We start from the raw sequence: 26,128 nt of genomic DNA, 5'->3' as shown, positions 1-26,128 counted from the left end.
TTCCATTTTATCTGGTACTGTGCAACATCAAGTGAAGCCTTCATCAGATAATGTTCCACCCTACAAGATTTTCAGAAAGCCATCAAATCATCATGGTTGCTGCATTGCTTAGTAAAAAGTAAAAATAAACTAGTTGCTCTTTGCAATATGATGTAGTTAGATTTTCATTTCTGATGCAGGATATTCTTGGGTATGTTGGGGAAACTTAATGTTCATCATACTGAAATCATTTGAAGATGTCTGCAGGCCCTCAAGGAATTAAGAGCAGACATTAGGTAAAGAGCTAAATTATACCAAAACCAATCCAGCCTCACTGTGGGATCATTCATTGACATACAGTGCAGAGTGTTCAAACACATGGTCTGGTGCTATTAAGAGATTTGTTTTTCTTGTATTTATCTCCTTAGGCCAAGTGTAGGCCATTAAAGCTTAGATTCTCTGTTGGAACTATTCTTATTCGCAAAAACTTTGGATTAAATGGATTAGCACATGTGTTTTATTGTACATAGAGGACGCACTCTGGTTTTTAGGCTCACCTCCTGCCAACTCTTTTTGTGTATACTTTATTAATATTCTGTTAGTACTGTCAGGGCTTGCAGCACTCAGATTCTTAAGCATATTGCCAACCTTAAATGTGTGAATTTCCCCTTTAGTGTTCATTATATAACAATACATGTAACACTGTCCTTGGCTGAGCCGTCAGAGGTATTTTCATTTTTTTATTACATTGAGCCCTGTGGGTGCAGGGAATGGAATCTTTTTTTGGGCGAGAAGATCTGTCTCAAGGCACAGCACCTAGGTTCAATTAATGGGACATCTCTGGGGTTAGCCAGCAGCACTTAAAGCAGTTGTGGCACAATACTGAGGCATTGTCAACAATGTACTTCGCATATTGATTGAATCTGGGACCTCTTCTTGTTGCATCTAGCCCTTGTCTTGTGCATCCTTGAACCTAATAGGCATCTGTAAGCTTCTCCTGCTTATACAGCACCAGAGATCATGTTTGTTGTTGTTGAGGACTGCTTTTAAATCCATCAGTGTTGTTTATTTTATCTTACTAGGTTCTGAGCATGGTGATCAATGCAGCTTACAAGCCAGGGAGTGTGTTACGAGAACTGCAGCTAGTGGAAGATCCTCAGTGGAATTTCCAAGAAGAAACGCTCAAAGCAAAGTAAGTCTTCAGCTTGTGCCCTTTTGTTATGGGAGGCTTCAGAAATGGAGCTGGCTGGGAAAAGAAATAAGTGTATTCTAAGAGTTTCTTAAATTATCATTTTGCTTCACTGAGTTGCTTGACTTGTTCCATAGCAACTTAAGAAGTGAAATTTTCACCTGAATGGTTCATTCCTATTGTCTTTCTCCAAGCAGCCATCCAAATTTTGCAGAAATATGACATGTTTATTCTGCAAAATCTTAACTTATACGATAAGGGGCTCCTATAAACTCAGCTATTACTAATTTCACTCAATCCCCAGCTTTTTAAATACAGTGGCATTACTACTTTTAATATAGATCCTGCAACGCAAATGCAGAAAAACCTGGCAAGGATTGATGGCACCAAAATGTGCAAACAAAATAGCAGGGACTTATTTTTAAGTAGGAGAGTGTCTGGGACAAAATATTTGCAGATCTGAGTTTCACATTGTGGTTTAATGTCTTTCCAGAATATATGCTTCAGTTCTTGTCTAAATAATATTTAAGAAAATTTTTTATCTAGAAAATACTCTGTTTTCCCTTCCTACTTAAAAATTTAACCATTTATGTATTCTTTATGTAGTGGGCACTGTATTTAGTATGTATCTCAATAATTATCTGTTTAAAAGCAGGAAAAGCACTTTAGCTCTCTTCAGATACTTCCAAAAAGCAGTTCATCTCATTTTAAGACAAACTCAGTAAATAGTTTCTTCTAGGTAGCAATCTGTTTCTAACCAAGCTTCATCACTTTGACTTTTTGAGTACTGATGCTAAATGCAGTGAATTTCACACTTTGTACTGAACTTTTACTCCTTTTCGAATAAAAGCAATTTTATTTTGTGTATTTACAATGATTGGCATCAAATATGGAATTATTGATTGCTATTGTATTTGTTCTTTGGCCATGCAGACACTGGAGAAATCTCATATGTACTCTTACTGAGGGAGAGAATTGAGAACCTTTTATCCTTCCTAGTCAGAAACTTTTTCTAAAGGAGAATTGCAATTAGAAATGAAAAGCTACTGGAAAACACTGTTTTCATTTGCTTCTCTCACTCATGTGGAAGGTCATGCTTTTGTGTTCATCGAACAAAGCTTTGTGGATTGGAATCCAAAAGTCGTATTTGTGCCTGCAGATTTCCATTAAAAACAAATGGAAGTTGTGGACAATGATTTCACTGATTGCAGGATCCTGTCAAACGACAGATAATGCGCTGCAGCAGGTTCTAAGCAGCTGTGAGGTCAAGTCGTAGTGCCCCAACTTTACGTTCTGTCCTGCAAAGACTGAAGCTTATGGGTAGTTTTCCTAGAAGCAGTGTTCAGAATAGAACACTGTTGGGGTTGTTGGGGTTTCTTATTTGAGTATGAGTATCTGCCTTGTGCAAAAGCAATGTTATGTAGTTTGTAACTTTTGCAACCTTTGTTTCTATCAGGAGATAACCTGACCAACATTTAATTTGCTTACAAGAGCAAAACAAAAAACACAGAGCTGTTTTGTCCTTAGGAGTCAGCTATATCTGTTGGCCAATCCACTGAGATCCCAGGCAGTCTGTGGGCTCTGGGCATGCTTACACCAGGAAGACCAACCTAATCAGAAGTATATGGTCCACCAGAGCTCATCACCCATCTGTTCCATATCAGCCACTTATCCTCCCTCATGTTACCTGATGTGCTAACTATACTGTAGTGAGCACCTCCATCTCTTCTGCCATCCCCCATGGTATTTCCACTCATCTTTTCAGGCAGCAGTCTCAGCTCTCAACAAGTCAAATAGCATCTTTCGACTTTATCAAACCACAGAATGGGTCTTCACATACTCAGTTCTGGGACATCAAGTTTTGGTGTCACTTCTAAGCACTGAAAGATATTCTTATTCAGTATTGCCTTGTTCTCTGCCTCCTGAGCTGTAATGGAACTGGAGAAAACTATATGGGTGCATCTATCTGGTTTCTGGAGTGGTGCTGTCTAATGAAACCAGCTTGTCTGCAAGTAGCTGGGATACTTTTTACTGGTTGTCAGACTTACCCTACCTGAATACCCTTGGACTTCTCTTTTCCTTCCGGAGTTTACTTGAGCTGCTTCATCAACCCTGCTGGGGCTTTAATTGCCTCTTGTTGTGCAGAAGTGGGAAAGAAAACATGCTGATGAAATCAGATACCCTGGGATGTGCAAACAGCACATGACATGCTACATCAGGTATGACAGTCGGTTGTGCTCCAGAATCTTAAACAGAGCCCTATAACGAGCAAACGCCTGTCTACGCAGACTTCCAGCTATGCTGGCTCCCAATGGTGTCTTGTTGCTAATGATGACAGCTCTACAGCCAGCTGCAGCATCTGTGCTGTAATGTGACATGTCATGTCACTTCCTTCCTTCTGATATAAACTGACAACTCCTTGATCTTGATAATGTTGTTGTTTGTTTGCAGCGATGGCTGCAGTAAAGAAGAGAGATGGTGAGGGAGGAGGATAGTGAGAAGGCAGCATTTTTTCCCACTGACCCACATGCTAAATTATTCAGTGCTGGGAAGGCATTATCTCGGTCCTAGTGCAAGGTGCATTTAGTTTACTCTGCTGTCACAAGTGACCAGGACAGAATCAATTATGCTAACCTTGCAAAGAAGATAAACAATTTAGATTGTCCAAAAAGATGGGTCTGCAGTCTGTGATGGCATTCACTTCCCATCAGCACTACTGGCTTTCTGTGAAAATACTCAAACTCGATTTATTGGTGATGATGAGTTAGAAATGTCAGGCCTAATCCCCTGAATTCCCATGAGGAACAGACAAAGCTATGGACAGCCCTTCTGGTTTTGATGCTTTAATTTCAGTGCCCTCATCTAGATTTGGCTTCCCAATTTTAAAAAGACTTGAGGGCCTTTATGCTTTGTAAGAGCCTTTACTTATAAGAGCTATAAGTGTAGTTGATTGGGCTTACCTATTCTTTTAGGACTTAGTACACAAAAAATACCAGTGTATGTAAATTATCTGGGGTCTAGTTTGAAGTCCGTTTGATCAAACTAAGAAAGACGGGTATTCCTGGACTCCTTATTAAATGAAATTCTGAGACCTGCTCAAATCCACCAGCTGTAGTCTAGAAATATTGACCCCAAATCACAGACACGGTGACTTATTTATGAAGCTGTATTTTCAATAAAGTCTTCACACCATGAATGCTTTACAAAACTGCCTTTCACTTGTGTTGAGGTATTTGATGTTTTCTTTGCCTTGCTTTTGCCTTAACAGCTGTTAGGGGTTGTGCTTCAGCCTCCCAGGTCCCTATCACTCTTTGAAGGAGTGAAGGAGTGAAGCATTTATTAGCCGTGGAAGACAGAAATAACCTCGGGATGACATAAGCAAACTGAATGTAAGGAACTGCATGTAGCCAGATGGGATGCATCCAGTTCTGCTTGAGGGAATTTGCTTGGTGTCATTGCAAGGCCACTTGCAAATTTGAAATTTCATGTGATAAGGAAAGTTTCCTCATTTTTGGAAAAAAGATAAACATCAGATCCTTCCTCAAGAAGGGCAAGAAGGAGAATCCAAGTAACTACAGGCTGGTCAGCATAACCTCAGTCTTTGGAAAGATTATTAAGCAACGTCCTCCTGGAAGCCATTTTCAAGAACGTGCAGGACCAGAAAGTGACTGGGAGGAGCCAGTGTGGACTTAAAAAGGACAAGTTGCACCTCATGTGATGAGATGACTGCTTTGGTGGTTGTGGGAAAAGCAATGGAACTTATCTGTGTTTAATTTAGCCAGGCTTTTGACAGTCTCCCATAGTGTCCTTATAGCCAAGCTATGGAGATGTGAATTGGATGTGTGCCTGGTGGGTGGAAAACTGGCTGGACAACTGAGCCCAAAGGGTTGTGATCAGTGATATGAAGTCCAAGTGGCAGCCAATTATTAATGGTTGTCCTCAAATGTTAGTACAAAGCTACAACTCATACGATGTGATTTGTCTTCTGCGTCAGCTCTGCCACATACTTCTTGAGGCATTGCAAGGGTGAATCAGTGTAATCGTTTGGCCTTTTGTGCCAATTACTGGAGATAGAATACACTACCAGCAGTGGAGTGACTTAAACCTTTTCATAATGAGGAAACTTACCAAGACATGTATTTTCAATAAGAATAATTTCAGTACCCTCTCCAAATCATATTTTCAATATTACAAAATATCTCTGGGTGATCAGATAGCTTTGGAAGAAGGAAACTACCACATTTCTGTTGATTTTACCCAGATTAGGAGTATTTGTAAAATCCCCATATTTAGAATACACTAAGTAGCTTTGGGGTGCCAGTTTTGATGAAAACTTCGGAGTTTTTTTCTCTTTGGCAGTTGCAGTGCTCCCTACAGGCAAGTGCTCCCTACAGGCAGGTTCTCATTCAAACATCATGAAATGGACGTTAGACAGTTTCTGCTGCCGTCATGGTAAATTGCTTCAAGTAGATGAGATGGAGAGAGACTTTGGTTGTCTGCTGTGGGTAGCCAGTGTTCCTAGGGGATTTCTCATTTTTGGTGGACTTCGGCTTTTTAAAGCAAATTGGAAATCTCTTGCAAAAGAAGAGATAGAAGTTTTTGATCCCTGAGAGAAATGGAAGCTTTTAGCCATTGAATTATTCAAAATAGTCTCAAAAATTATCAGAACTGTGGGCTGTATCCTTGTGATGAAACCTTTGAAAATGAGAGTAGTCTCAAAGCTCTTGCTGTTTGATGTGTCTTCAGCATGAGGCTTTTCACAATATCACACAATGGACCCCAGCTGGAGCTCTTAGAAGATAGTTTATTCTCATGAATCTTAAATTCCAAAAGAAGAATAAGTATGACACAGCTAGCAAATTGCTATTAGCTCAGTATTGTTGCTCATGGATCAACAAAGATCCTTAGAATATTTTTTCCTGGAAATAACTTCAGCCAAAATACTTTCTCCAAGTTTTGGGATCTGAGGGCAGGGCAGTGGGACAGGAAAGGGAGATTCATTTACCTGTAGCTGAAAAATCTTTTATAAAGAACGGTGACTTCCAAAAAACCTAAAAATATGATGCTTGACACAGCTGTTCTCCATAACTGCAGTGCTGCCATGCTGTGCACTTAGTGCTTAAAAGTGTTAATGAAAATGGGAGTCCTTGTATGAGAGCATCAATAGCAATATCAGCAGTAGGTAATTTTTTGAGTGATACTAATGGAAAAGAATTTTCTGATATCCAGAGGCACTCTTTCCACATAGCTGTCCTAAACCACATTTGGTGGTGTTTGTGTTACAAAGGAAAATGGAAAATATTAGTAGAACCTTTATGATTGAAAGAGGTGCTGCCATAGCCAAAATCTTGTAAAAAAAATTTACTATTGCCAGCACTAACACGTTGGATTATTGAGGCTGATGAGTGCAGTTACGTTAAGATGCATTTTGCTGCCTGTTCTCTTAATTGCTGTTTGCATTGCATTCAGACCAGACTGTGAAATCAGACAGCTGTTCATTTGCCTAGTTTCATCTTTTTCTTTCACCAGGCTCTCTAGTACAATGAGTCCTTTCTGGGTAGCCAAACACAATAGGAAGTACATGGTTAGAAGAAGTCAGCCATCCTTGAATAATGCCCATCAGGCAGCTCTCTTAGCTTGCAGGAAAGAAGATGAAGAAGCAATTTGATTACAGTGCTTTTGCAGGGTAACAAAACCAGATGCAATCTTCTCAGCCTAGTGTAAAAGTCAGAACAAGGACAAATTAAATGTAAGTTAAATCCACGTGCTTCCATACACAAAATGAAACAGGCTTATAGGTACAGATGCTCCTGCTCCAGGATTCTTCCAGCATGAAGAGGAAGCTGGTGCTTTGCTGGAAGTGATGCTCTAGTTCAACCAAAGTTGTTGAGGGTTCGGGTGAATGTAACTGAAATTCCTAAGCCTGTCACTGGATTCAGATTTATTGACCTAACAGTCTAAGCTGTCCTTAAACGTAATGGCTCCTGGAGAAGTAATAAGGGCAGAAGTCTTTTCAATCATGTTGAAAAGAAATAGAAAACATTTATAAGTAGATATATTTAAATGCCTGTGAACTTTGTTCTTTTTATATTAGGTATTGCCAAACCTCCTTTAGCTAACCAGCTGCTTTACGGGGAAGCTGGAATAACAGTGCTCTCTATCTGGAAGAAGCACATTTTATGTCATCTATCTGCCAAGGTGCATGAAGGGTTGGCTAATAAAATAATTTATTCATGCATTCATTCCAGCATTGTCTCTATAACTTGGGATCCTTGTTTGAACACCAGATAGGCTGTCAGAGCCTGGTGCCTTGCAGAGATGCTCTTTTTGATTCTGGAAGAGAGTGTTGTGTTGAGGTGATAGTTTGGATCAAGTCTTCTGCAGCATGAAGATGGTTGAGTTGGGGTGTTTACATACGTAAGTTTTATTTGACATAGTTTAATTAGCATGGTGGTGATGGGTTGATGGTTGGACTAGATGATTTCAGTGGTCTTTTCCCACCTTTATGATTCTGTGATTGATTACCCTTTATATTACTTTGTATAACACGGGGTTGAACCCTTTTCCCATATCTCAGTGCTTCCAGAAAGGATTGTTGGGAGGTAGAGCCAGAAGAGTTGGTTTCTCACTTGCTTTGCACAGCTCAGTAGAACCTTCAGAGAGAGGGAATTGGGTCTGGGTATATGCTGTGTATTTTGATTCTCCAGCCACATCTTCTTTGCTTCTCCTTCTGCTCCCCTTTCATATTTGACTGTCAGGAGCTGCTCCCTTACTAGTGAACTGTAGATCTTAGTACTTTCACAAATCCTTTGTCTTGTTTTTCCTGATGACTTCCAAACCAGTAATCTCTGTCTTTCACTCTCTCTCCCTCTTTCAGTTTTGTGTGTGTTACTTTTTTCTCTTCTAAAGCACATTAATAATGCCTAAGCACCAGGCGTTTGCATGATTGTCTCTTGTGTTGCTCCTTAGGATGTGTAAGAGATGTTTTAAAAACCTTATCTCACAGTTTACAATAGCTCGGTGCTGCTGTTCAATAAATAATGGGGATAATTGGTTTTTCAGAGTTCACATCTACAGTGTATTACAGCAGGGATGTAACTGAATCTTTCTTAGTCATTTATCGCTCAGAAACACTTTGTATAAAACAGTGGAATAAATGTTTTAGTAGCACATGGATAACAAATTTCAGGCAAACGTTTCATTGCAGATTTCTGCTCTAAGCATTCCCTGTAGGAATTGCTGGTTTTAGGGCCTGTTCTCATAGCCCTATTAAACCACTCAGTAGACTCCTTGTTAGTTCCTCAGGTTGTATGTTACCCAGAACTCATAGCAGTGAAGTCATCTGGTCTCCATATGGCAGGTAATCCAGTTTCACCTTGATACTTCTGCTTTGTGTATGTGTTCAGTGACTGAAGTTGGCACAACAAAAATGTGAGCGTGTTGTGGTATGGAACTTGAGGTGAGAACTGCTTTGAGAAAGACAGCAATAGAAAAGACAAAAGGTAGAGTGGAGACTAACAGGCTATAGTCTTCACTACATCCTAAAGACAGGGTGGTGACCAGGAAGTTCTGCAAGGCATATAAGTTTCTCTCAGGTCCATATGTGAGAAGAATCACCTGTCTCTTCAGTACTTTGCATCAGCTCAAAGGATGATATCCTGTATAATATCCACACCAAGTCAATATGAATTTTTTCTGTCTTTTGCCATATTTCCAGTTTGCACATGCATTCCTCTCTAAACCGTGTTCTTGCCTCAGCTTCTAGGATCATTCTACCCTTCTTCTCTATTTTCAAGTCTTCCACGATCACTCTACTTCTACTTCTCATTTTTCAAGTCAATCTGAAATAGAGTCATGTAGGCAAGCAGAACTATTCTGCCTGCCTCCCAAGAGACTGCCAAAAGCTGTTAGGGAACATATCTCCCTAAAAGAGGGCAGAGTCTGCTGTGTAGCATCAAAGGACAACACTTGATTGGTAACATTGGATTTCCTTGTACTCATTTCTAGATACAGAGGGAAGACATACAGGGCGACTGTTAAGATTGTGCGAACGTCGGATCAGGTAGCGGATTTCTGCAGAAGAGTCTGTGCAAAGTTGGAGTGCTGTCCCAATTTGTTCAGTCCTGTGCTGGTGGCTGAAGTCTGCCCAGAGAACTGCTCCATTCATACTAAAACCAAGTACAGTGAGTATTGACTGCAAGGCTTGTTGCTAGCCAGGATTCAGGGCAGTGGGATGCTATGTGTGAGCTAGTTATGAGGAAAAAGAGTTGTGTAATTACTATTGAGTGGGACTCACCTCTTGTAGGTAGAGTAGAGTAGGTACAGTACTTGTAGTTATTTGGTTCTGACCAAATCACTGCAAGCTTCTTTGTTATTCTGTACAAATAAATGGGCATCTCCAGAAAACAGTCCATTTCACTCCATTCCTAATACATCTCTTTGAAACTCACTGCTCTTTGGAAGCATTGACTTTTCTTTGTGTGTAAAGTTAATATAAGGAACACAAAAGGAACCTGCAGTGGTCAGCTGAGATTTAAACTGCTACATCTGAGACACTTTCTTCAGGTTAGATGAATCCTGTCCTGCTCATTGAAGATTTTCCAGCATACATGCCAGCTCAGTATTGTGGTGCTGGTGTAGCTTCAACTCCTGTGTTCAGGGTTTGTAAAATTGTTCTTACCTATTCAGGAAGGCTGAAGTTAAGCATGTGTTGGGTGCTTTATAATGTCAGTGTTACTTTTATTACTGGTCAGCATTACTGCTACAGTTGGATTTTATGTCAGGAAAAATGGAAGTGGGCACTGTCTATCACAAAAGTTGCAAAAAAAAAAAAACAATTTATTTAAACTGATTTGCTTCTGTTTGGTGCCAGGATAGAAGGACAAACATGCTGAAGAAGGTTTATATGACTGAATATGAGTTTCTAGAATTCTATATTTGATCTGGACACCTAGCTCCCATTAGTAGCAAATGGAGAACTGGAGTACAGCTGGGGAATCTACAGCTGTGATTATTTTATCTCAGAGTTGGTGCTTATATTTGGTCAGATGAAAGATGACCTAAACTTTCTGTACTGAAAAACTCAGTTCAGTTACAAACTTTGATGTGAGTGCCAGTCCACATTTCCCAGGACACCCTTCTTGTCAGCCCCAGAGGATGCTGTAGAACATGTCAAAAAGAACATGAAGCAATCCACTAAGTAAGGCCAGGGGACTTTCACATTCTTAATTTAAACTTGGGCCAAAATACTCAAAGTTAGAAAACAAAAGCAAAACATACTCCTTTGTGCATCAAAGAAACATACACAATTTAGGTTACCTGGCCCTTTCCACCATCCACTGAAACCATTTGCAAATGAAAGTGTGTCTTAACTCATGCAGAAGAGCATTGGATCAAATCTGAAGCACGCTGTCCTCTCATTTCAACTTGGTCTAAGTACACAGTGTGGGATTAAATTCTGAACTCATCACTCATCACCAATAAAAATGTAAACATAAAAGTTGTAACACTTTGTGCTAGTCTGCAATGGTATCTTTTATTTATACTGGACATTTTTTTCCAAGTCAGGCTATTTTAGAGTTCCTTATGAAAGTGCACCTAGATATAACACTGAATCAGTAGCAAAAAACAAGCTGGAATTCTCTTCCCTCGGTGGTTAAAGATTTTAACAAGCGTTTTGATTTCCTTCCTTCAGCTTATTATTATGGAAAGAGGAAAAAAATCATTAAGCCACCAATTGGGGAAAATAATAACATGAAAAGTGGACATGTCAAGCCTGCCAGACGCAGAAAAAGGCGGAAATCCATTTTTGTGCAGAAGAAAAGAAGGTCATCAGCTGTTGATTTGAATGCTGCAGGCTCTGCAGAGGTATGCATTACACTGGGAAAAATCAGTAGGTGCCCTCCGTGCTTTTCCCTCTGTCTTCATCTCTTTCTTGAGGGACTTCTCAGCAAACCCCACCACTTCTGTCCCTCATTTTGAAACCCTCCTTACCACCTTCATCTTCTAACATTAAATTGGTTATACTGGGACACTTCAGGGACTTTCATCCCTGACCATTCTAGAATTAGAAGATACTGTTTTTCTTTCCACCTTCATAAGGTTTGCTAGCTATTGCACTGTCAAATACTGTATCTTTGTTTTCTTTTGCTTCCTTATAGCCCTGTGGGCAGACAGATGGGCCAATTTAGTGCTTGATGCATCATCTAAGATCTCAAAATATTCTAGTAAATAATAATAACTCTCTGGCATTATAGTTTCAAGGGCTTTTAATTTTTCATTAACCTTCTGTAGTATTTTTGGTTCACCACTGCTAACAGCAGAAGTGTTAGTAGCCTTAGAAATCAAGTAAATAGTTTGTGTCCCAAATATGTGGTATCTGAGGCCTCAGTCTTTTCAGGATGCGGTGTGATACAGGATCCTGAATTTTGCAGTGATTTGTGTCCAACTGAAACCTGTAGTTTGTGGTTAAAAACCTTCTGTGTGAACCCTTTTCCAGGTGATTTTCTTGTGATAGTACGACAAAACACGTGTTTTTGTTTTGTTTCCTTTCCTCAGCTGAGCACCATTTATTGTTGCTTCATGCAGTGAGGAAGCATGGTTTAGTTAAATTCCCTCTAATTCATCTGGAGGGGAGCAGCTTAAGAAACTGTCACTTGATGGCTTACATCTTCATGGCTCAGTCCTCGTTTAGACGTGGTTCGGCCTTATTTCCTTAAATTATACTGCCTGAAAGGAATTTAAGCTGAAATAAACACATTTTGAGCTGAAATCAACCATTAGCCAAGTTTTTCAGCCTTTCAACCAATATAACTCGTCTGGGCTGAAGTGGCTCTTTCAGCTAAAACCTATGCATGTGTGTTGGATGCATGCTCATGCCTCATTCAAAACTAAGATATCAAAGCCATTTTGGCTACTTATATATAAAGTTCAAGATACACAGTTTCCATCAGTTGATTTATATTTGCAAACTCTGTGTTACAGAAACCCCAAGAATTTAGTGTGGTTTTCTTTACCTGAAAATTTACTCTGCTCTGTCAATACTTAAATGTTGGGCTGAAAGCAGGAAATCTAAGTGAAATCCTTTGTACTGAATTTTATAGAAATGCCAGCTGAGCAATAAGTCCTACGCATTGGTACATCTAGATATCTTTAAAAGACACCAGCATTTCCTTCCATTTAGTACCAGTGACACCCATTACCATTTGAAATAAGGTGAAATGAAGTAAGATAAAATTTTCAACTCCCCTGTTTATTGCAGATAATAGATGTACTTTAAGGGTCCCTTCCAACTCAAATGATTCTATGATTCCATGATTCCTTGAAAGCCTATTTAAGATTTTTCTTCGTTTCAGGCAACCTGTGTTTCACTTTATGCTTTAAGTATTTTCCATTTCCCCTTCTTATGCACATCTGCAGTGCCGTAAGGTTTGAGATGCCAACACAGCAGAGGAATGTTTCGTGCCAGATGAGTTATTACCATTGACCTTTTGTTAGAAACAAAAAAAGAACTGTTCACCAGCTATTTTTCAATTCTGCATTTTGTTATGAATCTAAATTGAAGGTTAATCAACTTGGCACTACAATGACAGTGAAATATTTGGTTAAAATAAATGTTACTCTAGGCCACCATGGAACACAAGTCTTATAGGGAGCAGCTGAGGGAACTGGGATTGTTCAGTCCGGAGGAGGCTCAGGAGAGACCTTATTGCTCTCTACAGCTGCCTGAAAGGAGGTTGTAGCAAGGAGGAGGTTGGCTTCTTCTCACAGGAACTGATAGGATAAGCAGGAATTGCCTTAAATTGCAACAGGGGAGGTTTGGTTGGATATTAGGAAAAATTTCTTCTGAGAAACAGTGGTGAGGTATTGGAACAGGCTGCCCAATGAGGTGGTTGAGTCACCATCCCTGGAGGTGTTCAAGAAGCGTGGAGATGTGGCACTGAGGGACGTGGTTTAGTGTCAAGATCGTGATGGATTGATGGCTGGACGAGATGAGCTTAGAGTTCTTTCCAGCCTTAATGGTTCTGTGATTCTATGACATGGGCCCTGCAGTTTGGCCTGGTGTTCCTTGATCTGCTGCTGTATCAGTCTCTGAGCCCGGGTGCCCTTTTCCTGCTGGTCTTTGTGCAGGAGAGTGAAGAAGACGAGCCGGATGCAGTTGAGGATGAGACGGGAAGTGAGGAGACGAGCTCAGAGCTCCGTGATGATCAGACGGATACCTCCTCTGCTGAGGTCCCTTCTGCTAGGCCCCGGAGAGCAGTTACCTTGCGCAGCAGCACTGAGTCGGACAGACCTCCTCCTATGGAGAGGGCCCGGCGGAGCCGCCGGCCGCAACCCATGTCTTGCAGTGAGGTGGAGAAGTCACCACAGGTTAAGGAGGTGAGTATGACCCCAGGCTACCAGTGTTTTCCCTACACTGTCCTTCAGTGCCTAACCTTTCTCATCGGAGGAGGACATCCCTACTGTGCAGCTGCATGGCTTTCCACACCACGTGGCTTTCTTTAAGATAACTATTTTTTGTAGGAAATTAAGCACGAAGAAGAAGAGAAGCTCATCCTGGACAGTAATCCATTGGAGTGGACTGTGACTGATGTTGTGAGGTTTATTAAACTGACTGACTGTGCACCCCTTGCCAAAATATTTCAGGAGCAGGTAGAGATCTTCATGTAACTCTTCTTTTTGTGTCTGTGGTGCTTATTCACATTAAAAATAAATAAATAATAAATAAAGCAGCGCATATTGCTAGCCTTGGACCCAGGGCTTCCACAAAGAGCTTGTAAGCAAATTTCAGATCCCCTGAGGCCAAGCTATGGCAAACAGCTGGACAAGGCATGAGTACCCTCAGAAATTCAAGTCAAAGCCTTGTCAGATACTCAGAGAGCAGAAATCCACTCTTCATCCCCTAGTCAGTGTCCTTGTCAAAAGCACAACGTTTACACCTTTCATACCTTTGGTTCTGTGGCAAGACCCACGGCACAATTCCAGTGTTGCATAGGCACCCTGGTGTACCAGCAGATAGTGGTTACTTGTTACATAGCTAGTCATCTCTCCCTAGCCCCTTGGGTTCCACTTTGTTTTAAAATATTGGCCTGCGGAGTAGAAATTTCCCAACTGAACTCCAAATTGGCTGCATGAATTTTGGTGCCAATACCTGGATGCTCCAAGTGTGTAGGCACTTCTCATCTACATCCCTTGAAAGATCTGGTAGGCAGGCCCTTTGGTGATCTAATTTTAGGAGATGCCAGACATCTCTGATTAAATAGATAAGTTTGGAGGAGTAGAAGCCAATGTCCTGCATCTGAAGTTAGTGGACTTGTAAAATTTATATAGAACAGACATTTCTTGGCTAATAAGTAATAGCCTCTGCTAAAAGTAAAGGACAGTTCTAGGAAATTGTGGCTTGAAAGAAGCAAGTGTGGTTCATTAGTCCATAGTCATTGGTTGTATGGCAAACTGCTTATTTTATTATTTCTGATTCCTCACTGTGAATAGCTCTGTTCCAGATTACAGTAGGTTTGATGGGAAGAAATTGAAGTGTGTGTAGAGCAAGGCTGAAACACTCTCATAACAAATGCTGCACTACAGCACTACAACCATTTGTTAATCAGCCTGGAGAAACTCCAAGGTTTGAAAGCCAACCCTGTCCCTCCTGTTCCATAGAGTTTTATGGTAACCGTAATCAAACACAGATGACTGCAGATTTTCCTTGCTATTTGCTGTACCATTAAATTATACCATCAAGCTTTGGTGTAGGGAGGATCTGAGCAATGGTCAGTCTTGATCAAAGCAGTGTATAAGGTGTCCAAATCCTCCCTCTGTTTAGCACTACCTAATCAGGGCTTTCCTGGGGAGTTTATGTTGCCTGTGAGTTACTGTACTTTTTCTGCATTTCCAATCTGATCTTCCCTAAGGGTTAAAAAGCAGTTTTGTAGCCCAGTCATCTGCTTCTTAGTCCATTAAAGAATAAAGAGAACTTGAGCACTTAATTAAAGAAGGATCAGAAAGCTAACAGAAATCCCTAATAAAATGTCTTTGGTCTGGGGAGCTAGTTTAGACAGTTTGGTGCATGAGTGCACCTGAAGGAGGGACATGACCTCCAGAGGGCCCTTCATTGCTCTGAGATTCTGTGATGTTAGAGTTGGCAAGATGTCCTGGAGATCCAGGTCCATTTTTCTTGATTATTCAGCAGATTATGTCAAACAGGGCAGATTCTAGGTGGCTCAGGGGACTTGGCATGGGATAAGGCAGACATAAACCTGTGCTGAACAAAAGAGAGGAAGAAAGGGTCTTGTTTGGTGCTGTGAAGCTGACTTAAGTTTTTCTGTTCAGCTCTGCAGCCTTGTTCTTGCTTCATTTCCTCAGCCACAGAATGGAGTTTGTCTGACCTCTGTAGTCCTCTGCAGAGTTTCTTTAGAAGGTGATCTGCTAGACTTTCCTTATATGATGGATGAGAGCCTGTGAGGTCACAGTAGATAACTTCTAAAGAAGTGTCATGTATTCCAGAAAAGGAGATGAGCTGCATTGAAGTGTGAGAATAGGGCAGAGAACAAAGTCGTCTTCAGTTTTGAGAGCAGATTTCCTTTCTTGTTTCTCAAAACCTCTCTGCCTTCGAGAGTCCACAAACAAAACCATTACCACTGTTTTTCTTCCTCAGGACATTGATGGCCAAGCCCTTCTGTTGCTGACGCTACCCACGGTGCAAGAATGCATGGAGCTGAAGCTTGGTCCAGCCATCAAACTGTGCCACCAGATCGAGCGAGTAAAAGTTGCATTCTATGCACAATATGCCAACTGACTGCACTTCTCTGTTTCTTTCTGTTCACCTTCTCTTTCCCTCTATTTTTTAACATTGCAACTTGTTCAAGTTTTTTTCCTCTTCCTCTTTTCTTAAAAAAAAAAAAATCATGTAATTGGAAGCACTGGGAATTAATCTGTAGGGGGAAAAATAACACAACAAAAAATCTAGCAACAAATTGAACTAACAGTTCAGTAGTTGTAAAGCACAGTGAAAGAGCGCTGGTATTTCTCCTCATGAGCCTTGCCAGCATGTTTTGCTGCAGTGCAAGGCCAGCATGGATCAGATGGATTGTTGTCCTTTAAAGCAAAGCTACCTATGGCAGATACGTTTCCACGGTGAATAGTTGGACATTTTCAGTAACGATGGTTTGTCTTCATCAATTTCTGGACATGAACAATCGTTTTAGTCAACTCTGACACACTTCTTTCATATTGAAATGGAAGTGAGAATTTGTAGCATTACCTGGGCTTTACTGCAAATTTGATCTTAGTGATCATTGGGCTTTCTTTCACCTTCTCTCCAGTCGTACAAAAGGAAGAAGTGTTATACCAGTCATATGCTATTTGTTATTGAGTGAGTTATAAAGCAGGACTCAACCCACCATCTTTGAATGGTATCACACAAAGCTGCAGTCAATTGACAGACCTTAGGCATAATAATGCTTTCTGAGCCATGGTGGCTGTATACAGTGAGCTGAACGTCTCACTGATAGGATCTGTGCAGTACTGCATTCATGTGAAGGACTATATATGAAATCCTCCAAAGTCAAGCCTATCCAGTTATATTTAGGTCACTAAATATAGGCCAGACTTTACAACTCAAGGGGTGAAAAAATAGGGGGAGGGGAGTCCAGATTTAATGGCAAGATTGTTCAGCACACGCTGATTTAACTTGCACTTTTGTCAGTCTGGCTACTAGGTGGGAATAAAAATCATCAATGTTTTCAGGCTATGTACACCATGGTGCTTTAGCCCAACTGACTCGTCCAAGCCAGTGCACCTTCTGTCACCAAGCTGTATAAAGCTCCAACTATGTTCCAGTGACAGACTGGCCAGTGAACCTGGGGGCTTACTTCATGCCAAGTAGGGTGAGCACCACAGGGGGTGAAGAAGCAGGACAGACATCTTGGTTTTGCCTCAATTGTGCATACAGGATGAGTATTTTCCATTTACTTTACAGGGATATATGGCCCTGTGAGTGCCACATGTTGACCTCAACAGTAGTTGGTGGCATCACATTGGTGTAAAATTCTCCTGAAAGCAAGAACCAAACTGGTTCTTCAGACAAAGTCTGAATTTTGCTCTGACTTAGGTGCAGGTGAATTCTTCCCTCAAAAAGTGAATGGGATAGTTTGTGCTGATTTCATCAGAAACCACTGACTTCAGTAGACTTTTGTCTACAAACTGGAAACAAATCCCAGTTCCCTGTTCTCAGGGAACACAGCCTAGAAATATAGTACAATCACATCACAGTGTTGTGATGCCAAAGCCTACTCAGCTAAGATTTCTTCAAAAATAAATGTCATTTCTAAATGAATCTGAAGACATTTCTTAGGGCCAGATAACCCCATCTCAAACAGTTATGGTGACAGCAGACTTGGATCACATGGTCCTGCAGGCCTCAGTGTGCTCAAGAGAACCTGTTGACCAACATCAGGCGATAGCTGCTGCTTTCTCCTTCATCAGTTTCCTCCTTAAAATCTTTGGTTTAAAGGTGGAAAGCCTCAGAAATACAGATTCTGAACTATGTCCAGATTTGCTCCAGGGCATGGATTAGGTAAAAAGTATGGCTATGCATTGTGAAGACATTCTAGTCCATCTTTAAGGGGATTCCTGATTTGCCACTGAGGAGTGTGATGCGTGCAGGCTGGGCCAATTCCTGCCAGCTCCTGAGACTTCACAGAAAATATTCTTCTACTGAAGATCTTGTTCAAGTTTAATCAAATGAAGGAGCACGTAGTCATCTCTGTGCCAAAATGCTTCCTTTTGTTTCTAAGAAATCTAGGAATAGGGTTCCGTAGTATTGTAGACATTGGACTTCAGACCGGATTTCCTTCTGACAGTAGCAGAAGGAAATGCAACTAGTCCATGCAACTAGTTTGACGACTACTTTGGATTCCTCTAAATATGCCCTAAAAACATTGCTCTGCTTTTCATCTGTGAAGACAAAAGGATTCCACCCAGCAAGAAGAGAATAGAATCATAGAATCGTTAAGGTTGGAAAAGACCTCCAAGGTCATCTAGTCCTACCATCCAGCTACCCCAATATTCCCCACTTAAACCATTTCCCTAGGTACTGCATCTATACATACCTTGAACACCTCCATGGACGATGACTCCACCACCTGCCTAGGCAAACTGTTCCAGAGCCCAACCAGTCATTTGAAGAAGAAATTCTTCCTAATATCCAACCTGAATGCTTCTCCCAGCTCCACACTGCTTCAGCCCAGTCACACATCTGCCAGCAGAGGATAGCCCCCAAAAGTTCACTGTCAGAAGAAGCAGCATATAAGGATGTTTCAAAGAAAGAGAGTGACTGTTCACAAAACAACATCCTAGCACCAGTCCTTTACTTACTGTGTCCACCTTCTGAGCATCCTTTGTTGCTGTAATGTTCCTTGGACTTTGTGGTTGTGGGGACTTGTTGAAGACATTTAATTCTTGTGGGGATACATTGAAAAACAAAATCAGGCTTTTTCCATCAATTTAGTAACTGTACATTTTCCAATGGCAGCTAACTATTATGGAGGCTGGGCCAAGGAGCAGCCTGTCCTAGTGTTGGCCAGGCTGGGGATGGATACAGCATTGAGCCTAGCACGTGGGAGTCTTTACTGATTTTTCAGGGAAGTTAAATTGTATTTTAAAATCACCTGTTAAGCAAAGACAACAAGAAAAAAGTTTAATTTTAGCCCACACCAGCTCTTTTATTTCCTCAGGATTTTTGCTTCTCACCATTTGTCTTTCAGTCTAATATTCTTCAGTGTCCTCTCATTTATCTCTGCCTATCCTTTTGGAGAAGATGATAGCTTGAAATCTCGATCCTAAAATTACCTTGCATTGAGTGGGTGGTAGATGCTTTATTGTGTTGTTTGTTTTTTTTTTTAAGTATGCAGAATGGAAAGAAAAAGAGAATTGGGCTTCTGTTGTCTGTTGAATTGATTGCTTCTCAGAGAAGTTGGAGCCCGCTTAGTTTCTTAAACAAGTAGGAAGTGGGCTTCTCACGCTTTAATTGAACATTATACTCAGATTGTCACTTGAAGCTTGGGCAGCGATCAGAGAGAACTGCATACTCTTTCCTGCACTTCATTCCAATTCCTGAAAATTAGCCAGGGTTTGCAGTAATTTATTTCAAAAAAGCAATCTTCCTAAGGTAAAATGACACCTTTGCTATGTAGAAGCACTTTTGCAAGACAGTCATCAGGAAGACCTGGGGAATCCACACTCTTTGACTGACTGACCATCTCTGGATCAAGCCTTTCTGTATCCAGTCAGGTGATTTAAATCTCCCATAGCTAATTCTAGAAGCTCTTCAATATTCAATTAAACCATCTGGTACTAAGCACTGCAATGTTATCATTTATATGAAGGCGGTAGATCATTGAAGACCTGTGAAATAGAGATTGCTGTATTTATGTCTCTTCCCTCTTTTATTTCATTTTGTTCAGACCAATTTCCATGTGATCCTGTTTGATTTCCAAGTTTTTGTTTGTTTGTTTGTTTTTGTGTTTTTTTCTTGAACACTGGAGGTGTTTTTGGTCCTTCATAGATTCTGGGTCTAGTTCAGAGCTGGTGCAACTTAATAGATATACTGGTGACACTGATGGAGGCACATCTTCTCATTCTGAATTTGATACACAGGGCTGAAGTATATCACGTTACCAGTTAAAGTGATGAATTCATGGTTAACCAAGGCCATTACCAAGGGCTGAGGAGCAACCCAACAGTTGCTTTGGGCTGTTGGATGCTGAATTTCAGCACATTCACACTTACCACCTTTCTTCTACAAAAAAAGGTGATCAGGCAGCTGTTGCTGATCTCTATTCAGGCATAGGACTAAGAATGGACGTTTCCGAAGCTTTGTGCTCTGGAACACAATGAGTAGGAGGGTGTAGTACCTGCCCATCTCCATTGGGCTTCTTTTGAGCAGGATCAGGTTTATAAGGGTACCTGCTCCCTTTCCATCAGCATTTACCTTGGACAGAATCCAACTAGTCTGTAATCTTATGCTGGTCTCTGAGGTTGGATTAAAGCAGTAACTTACAGGAATGTCTTACAGCTCCCAGCTGGTAGACCTGCTTGCTTCCTGCTGTCATGGATGCTCCTCTCCCACCTCAAAGGAAGATGATCTCTGATTTCAGAGCTCTTCTTCCCTTTCCAGATTGAAAAAACAGCTCTATCCACACCCCCTGTTCTTTCCTCAGTGCTAGGATGACTGCAGCTCTGAGAAGGGTTTCAAGGTCTCCAGCTCCACCGTGTTAGCCATATGCAATAGATCTCAAGAGTTTGGTTTTGCAGGGTGCAGAAAACACATAAATGCAGTGTTGACTTCTAAAATCAGGACAAGTGCTTACACACCCTGTCCTTGATGAAGCATCTAGCAGATTCATGTCCTAGTGGAAATAGCCTGATCCACATTTACAGAGGTATTCAAATGTCTGATAGGATGTACAGAGTTCTCAGTAGAAGATTCATAATGTCCATTAAGATTTCACCTTGGCTAAACAGCTTATCTGCCTTAAAGTGGAATGTTGCCATTCCTTGGCTTTAACTTGCAAGCTTTTGCAGTCCATAGATGTGGACTGAAGCAAACACCATCTCAGCTCTCCAAAGGCCAGCCAGACACCATTGAGTTGCCACAATCAATCGCTGATTGCCTGTGCCCTGATCATGTTGGGGCACAAAATTGATTTTGATGAAGCTGCAGTGTAACTGCAGTGCTTTTTAGAAGCTCAGCACTGTCAAGGTATTTCAGATGATTTTTGGTTTTCTGCTGCACAGTGTCTGGAAGAATAATGCAGCTCATACTGTTCCTCCTATTTCAAAATTCAAGTGCCAAAAGAGAAGAACGTGCTGCAACTGAACACCATTAAAACCAGCTTTATTACTCGTGGATAATTATAGTCTCAAGGGCTCCATTTTGGTGCTAGAATATGCCATGCTGTATTTTTCCATTGCTTGGAATTACTAGGTTGATTCCTCTCTTCAGGAAATATTTTCTGTATCAAAAACATCTTAAATATTAAGATTGTATGATTGTGTTTTTTTCTTGTTCTTTAATTCAGATACACTCAACAAATGAATTCCCTTCCCCTCAGTCATGTGAGTTTTTGAGAAATTTTGTACAGTATATATGTATATGTATATTTAAAAACTCTTTACAAATTTCAGTGCATGCCTATTTTTTCCCTTGATAATATTTTCTCATACCAGCTGGCCTATGATTAAGGGAATTTGTTACTCAGGATTTAATCCAGAAATGACCGAGGTTAGTAGAATGTCCTCACATGTGTAGGCTTTGGGACAGGGTCTTCATCGAATTCTTTCACTTAGAAGTCAAAAAGCGTGCAGTTAATTAATAAAAAATTTAAAATCCACTCTCCTCCAGCAGGCAGATATCCTGCTGAAATCTGCCAGACTTAATGAGAAGAGGGTTCATGTCTTTAGGTACTCATGAACTCCAAATGAAAGGAGCAGAAACATTTAATGTTCTCATTTATTATTTGGTACGATATTCCAGCAGCAAATGCAAATGATCTTAATGTCTGCATTTAGGATATGAGTCAGTCATCAAAGAATGAGAGTTTTACAGACCAGTAGTCCTTTAAATGTCATCTGTCCTGGAGGAGAATAATAATTTTACAATGATTTGGTGCCATGCACTGGAATTCTCTTGCAGAAGACAGATGAACTGCACAAAAACATATTGGGTCATCGTTTTAAGTATGCCCTTTTAATTGCTTTAGTCTTTCATGGGAAAAAGGTTTTCATGTTGCTGGTTTAAAACTCCCACTTCTGTAATGGCTCATGGCCCAGCATATTAGCAGAATACATTTGCATCTGTTGTCACACTATGTGTGAGTGTGGAGGTGTTTGTGGACAAGCAGATACTTCAAACAGGACAAGGAGATCTCACTTCAGTACCTTGTTTTAACAGTGTCCTCTGTGAAACATGGAGGGCACATGCTCCCCAGAACACATCATGGAGGGACATGTTCCAGCAATGCTGTTGTTGCGTGGCCATGTTGCCCAAGTAGCCTAATGCAGCAAGATAATTGCAGCCTACCCACAGATATTCCTGACCTTGATATCTACCTAAGGTAGATGTAGGAGTAGGCAGGGAGGGTTTTCAGGGAAGAAGAGGGGGTTGGAGTTCTGAGTTTGAGGGTCTTCTCATGTGAGGAAAGGGCAGCTGTGGTCTATCAGCGTAAATTCCTCATGACATCTCTATCTTGCTCATAGTAAATAAAGATGCTCTGAGCCCTTGCAGGGGCCAGGTGTGAGGGAAGAAGAAAGCAGGCAGTATATTCACAGCTAGAAAGCTGGAAGTTTTCTTTCTTGTTTTGTTGATGGAGATGTAGGGATTTGGCTCTGATGGGTGGATAGGAGGGCAGTAGGGAAGATGAGTCTTTTTTCCTTGTACTGAGCTCCTGTACATCTCCTGGTTTCTGTAGGCAACTTTCAGACTTCCAAGGGAAATGTCAGGCACTGAAACTTGAGCTCTCTCCCATAGAAATAGGTGATACTGCCTTAAGTTCAGGTTGTGGATCTACAAAACACTGTTGTGTGTTATGATGTGAGAAGACAAAATCAGCCTTCCCAAGTCACCAATCTGCTTGTTGCTGCTCCAGTCTCACTGAAGTTTATGACCATTATATCTGCTTATAAATGTATACAGGGATATAATGTACAGGCAGGGATTCACTGTGATACAGTCCAAACGTGGTGAAAGATCTCAACTGCAGGCTTTGAAAGGTTGAGTTGAATCTTCTCTTGTGCCAGGGTGAGGCAAGGCAAACACTCAGACCCATCTGACACTTAGGGAACAGCAGAAATGAGCTCAACAACCAGCAGTCACAGTCCATTCGTGGTGATGCACGTTGGAAATCTTTGAATTGTTTTGCATTCCAGTTTGTATGGAAGATTTGATTCAAACAGTGTATATATAATCCCTTTGGTGTGTTACAAATATATATGTGTGTGTGTATATATATGTATATATATGTGTGTGTGTGTGTATATATGTATGTGTATATATATATATATACATATAAACCAATCAATGCTGGTGTTTTTACTTTTTAAAGTTCATGGGGCAAAGGGCATGTTGTTAGTTTGCTGTAAGATTCTATTCTGTATATATGTTTTCATGTAAATAAGTGAAAATCTATATTCAGAGTTATATTTTAATTTTTATTCAAAATGAAATAAATCCCCTTTTTACTTGAGCAATTGTAAGCTACGTTGTTAATAAAGTAACAATAAATCACATTTCTCTCAAGGTTGGTATTTTATTTCATTGGACAGTAAGGTTGTGTTTTGATGTATTTGATGTATTTGTTCTACCTGAGGAGTTAAGGTGAGAAAACAGTCTCTTGGCTTTGCTGCCAGTGGCTTTGTTTCGAGTGACCCCATGCACTTTCCAGGAAGGGACAGTCAGGACTTGTCCTTTGCAGAGTTGAACACTTAAAGGCACATCTGGGGGTTCCCTTTATAGTCTCTAGAGAGAAGCACCAGCAGCACGACTTCTGCTGGCCAAATTGAGTTGCCCGAAGGAGTTGCCTTTTGTCATTGCCTTTGGATGGATTCTTCATTTAAGTTAACACCAAACAGGATGAACCTAAGCCACGAGCCAGTTTCTGCAGATGGTCATAACCAGATGTTGGCTGTGGTCCCTCAGAATGCCATGCTCTTGAAACAATATGGCATCCAGGCAGCACACTTCCCAATCTACTTTGTAGATTGTGTCCAATCTACTTTGACTTAATTCCTGCCCTTGATGAACCCATTCACCTCCAGGAAGGCCCAGTGCAGCCTTGCTGGTTCATCTTTTTACAGCTGCCACACTGTAGCATTTGTTTGTAGAGTTTGGGTTTAGATACCTGCAAATTCTCCCCCATAGCAGGAGAACATGAAACAAGAAAAATGGTGGGTTGGTAAGGTAAAACTAGGGCAGCTTTTAAAGATGCTTTAGGAGAGCAACAGGGAGAAGGATGGAAAAAGGGAGTAAATGTAATACCATGAGCAACAGTCAAGGGAATATGGTGGCAGGACAAGACTTACAGCCGGGCCACAGCCCAAAATGCAGAAATGCAGTAATCACAATTTCTTAAGCTGCACAGCAGTTCTTGAACATGGAAGCAGCCATTCTGTAGTGCTGGAAGAAAGCTATTTGATGGTCAAAAAGAATCATAGCATCACAGAATCATTAGGGTTGCAGGATACTACTGATGTCATCTAGTCCAACTGTCAACCCATCCCTACCATGCTCATGAATGATATCTCTCAGTGCCACAGCTGCACAGTTCTTGAACACTTCCAGGCACAGTGACTCCACCACCTCCATGGGCAGCCTGTTCCAATGCCTCACTGCTCTTTCTGAGAAGAAGTCTTTCCTAATATCCAACTTGAAGTGGGCATGCTTTGCAATATAAAACGTATTTCTTACATGTCTACATCTTACATTGCTGTATGCCTGGGAGGAAGTAAGCACAGAACCTACAAAATTAACTAATAAGGATTTAGATGGCCCTCATTTTGATGTTGCTCAGTCAATCCCATTCAGTTGTCTCTCATGGATACAGCAAGAGGAGAGAAACAAAATGTCTCTGTGCATGGGCCACTATTTCTCTTAGCTCAGCAGAACTGACCATTCTTTTTCAGGCAAAAATAACAACCATGGACAAGGTTTGGGGTGATTTAGAAAGCAGTGAAACCACAGGAGATTTCTTTACGATGTCACCAAATCTTGAAATGAAAATCCTCCTGTGCAACTCATTATGATGCTGCAGTCACAGTCAGCTCTTAGAGAAGTACACCACCATAGATAGTCAGAGAAGTGACATGTCTAAAGACTCTTAAAAATAAAGTACTGGGCAGTGGATAGTGACGTGTTTTGACTCATGACCTGCTAGATCACAGATGTCCTCACTGAAAGGTGATGTAGAGAATGAGAAGGATTTATACAAGGAAATAATTCCGAGCCAAATCAGACAGTGACATAAAACTAAAAGAGCAGAAGGTTGGATATTTTATAATATTCTTCAGAATCCAGGGGTGAAAATAAATCCATATATCTCCCTGCAGCTTATTATACAGTCATTTAAAAGTAATGTAAAGGTCAGACATCAGTTTTTAAATTTCTGCCCCATCTTAGGGAAGACATGCTCGGAGCTCTGCAAAGAGCTAATTTTTGAAAAATAAAAGGCAAAGTGATTTTAGTAAAACACTGGCAATATATTCCAACTGAGTTCCTGAAATTAATTTCCAACACATGAAACACAGTTGTCATACGTGGTTCCCTCAGGAAAAATATCTACCAGCCTTGCGTCTGACCTCATAAGCCAAGATGTTGAAGGCTGGCCTCCATTTTTAGTGTTGCAGTTTTTCATGCAAAAAGATACTTCCCCTGATTTGTGGACAAGATCAAGCATTCAATTAAGCAGCAGTGTGAACACCAACGCATAGTTACCCACCCCGTAAAAAACACACAGAAAATTAAAGTTGGATTTTCAGGTCTCTGAGGAAATACCATATTTCTTTTCATATATATACAGAATACAGAATTAATACAAAAATGTAGGTAATTCTGCTTAATTCCCAGGATTTTTAGACAGGTTTTCAAGACTAATAATAATAATTAATAATAACCATATTGTTGCTGCTACTGCTAATGTTGTTAGTATTGTTATTGCTTTTTTAATTTCCAGACTCATGCCTTTCAGTGAAATTTAATGACGATTCTCCCTCCCTCTGCTGCTACAATATTTACCTAAGCACAATACACCTCTTGCTGCAGTCTGTACTCAATTATCATAAGTTGATTTTATAACTGCATCTCAGCTGAAGATGTAATTACACTGTCTTCTCTAATAAGTCATAAAATCTTAGAAGTAGAGAAAATAGTGCTGCAAGACACCTTGAGGTGTCAGCTTGACTGTTTCCCCT

At 40.7% G+C, this 26,128-nt stretch overlaps 1 protein-coding gene across 1 annotated transcript in view; it reads left to right on the top strand.

The window, feature by feature from the left end:
• The window catches only part of SFMBT2 (Scm like with four mbt domains 2), a 101,545-nt gene extending 78,093 nt beyond the window's left edge, over positions 1-23,452 (top strand). Inside the window, exons 15-20 of the mRNA XM_003201842.4 lie at positions 1,062-1,171; positions 9,176-9,351; positions 10,863-11,035; positions 13,298-13,546; positions 13,691-13,819; positions 15,822-23,452. Coding sequence (XP_003201890.1) covers positions 1,062-1,171; positions 9,176-9,351; positions 10,863-11,035; positions 13,298-13,546; positions 13,691-13,819; positions 15,822-15,962 — 978 coding nt within the window. The 3' untranslated portion in view covers positions 15,963-23,452. The remainder of the gene's footprint in view (positions 1-1,061; positions 1,172-9,175; positions 9,352-10,862; positions 11,036-13,297; positions 13,547-13,690; positions 13,820-15,821) is intronic.
• The last annotated feature ends 2,676 nt before the right edge of the window (positions 23,453-26,128 follow it).

This window comes from Meleagris gallopavo, chromosome 1, assembly GCF_000146605.3.
Source record: "Meleagris gallopavo isolate NT-WF06-2002-E0010 breed Aviagen turkey brand Nicholas breeding stock chromosome 1, Turkey_5.1, whole genome shotgun sequence".
NCBI classification, from domain to species: Eukaryota; Metazoa; Chordata; class Aves; order Galliformes; family Phasianidae; genus Meleagris; species Meleagris gallopavo.
The sequence above is the reverse complement of the archived record's forward strand: the minus strand, read 5'-3'. Positions and strand labels throughout refer to the sequence as shown.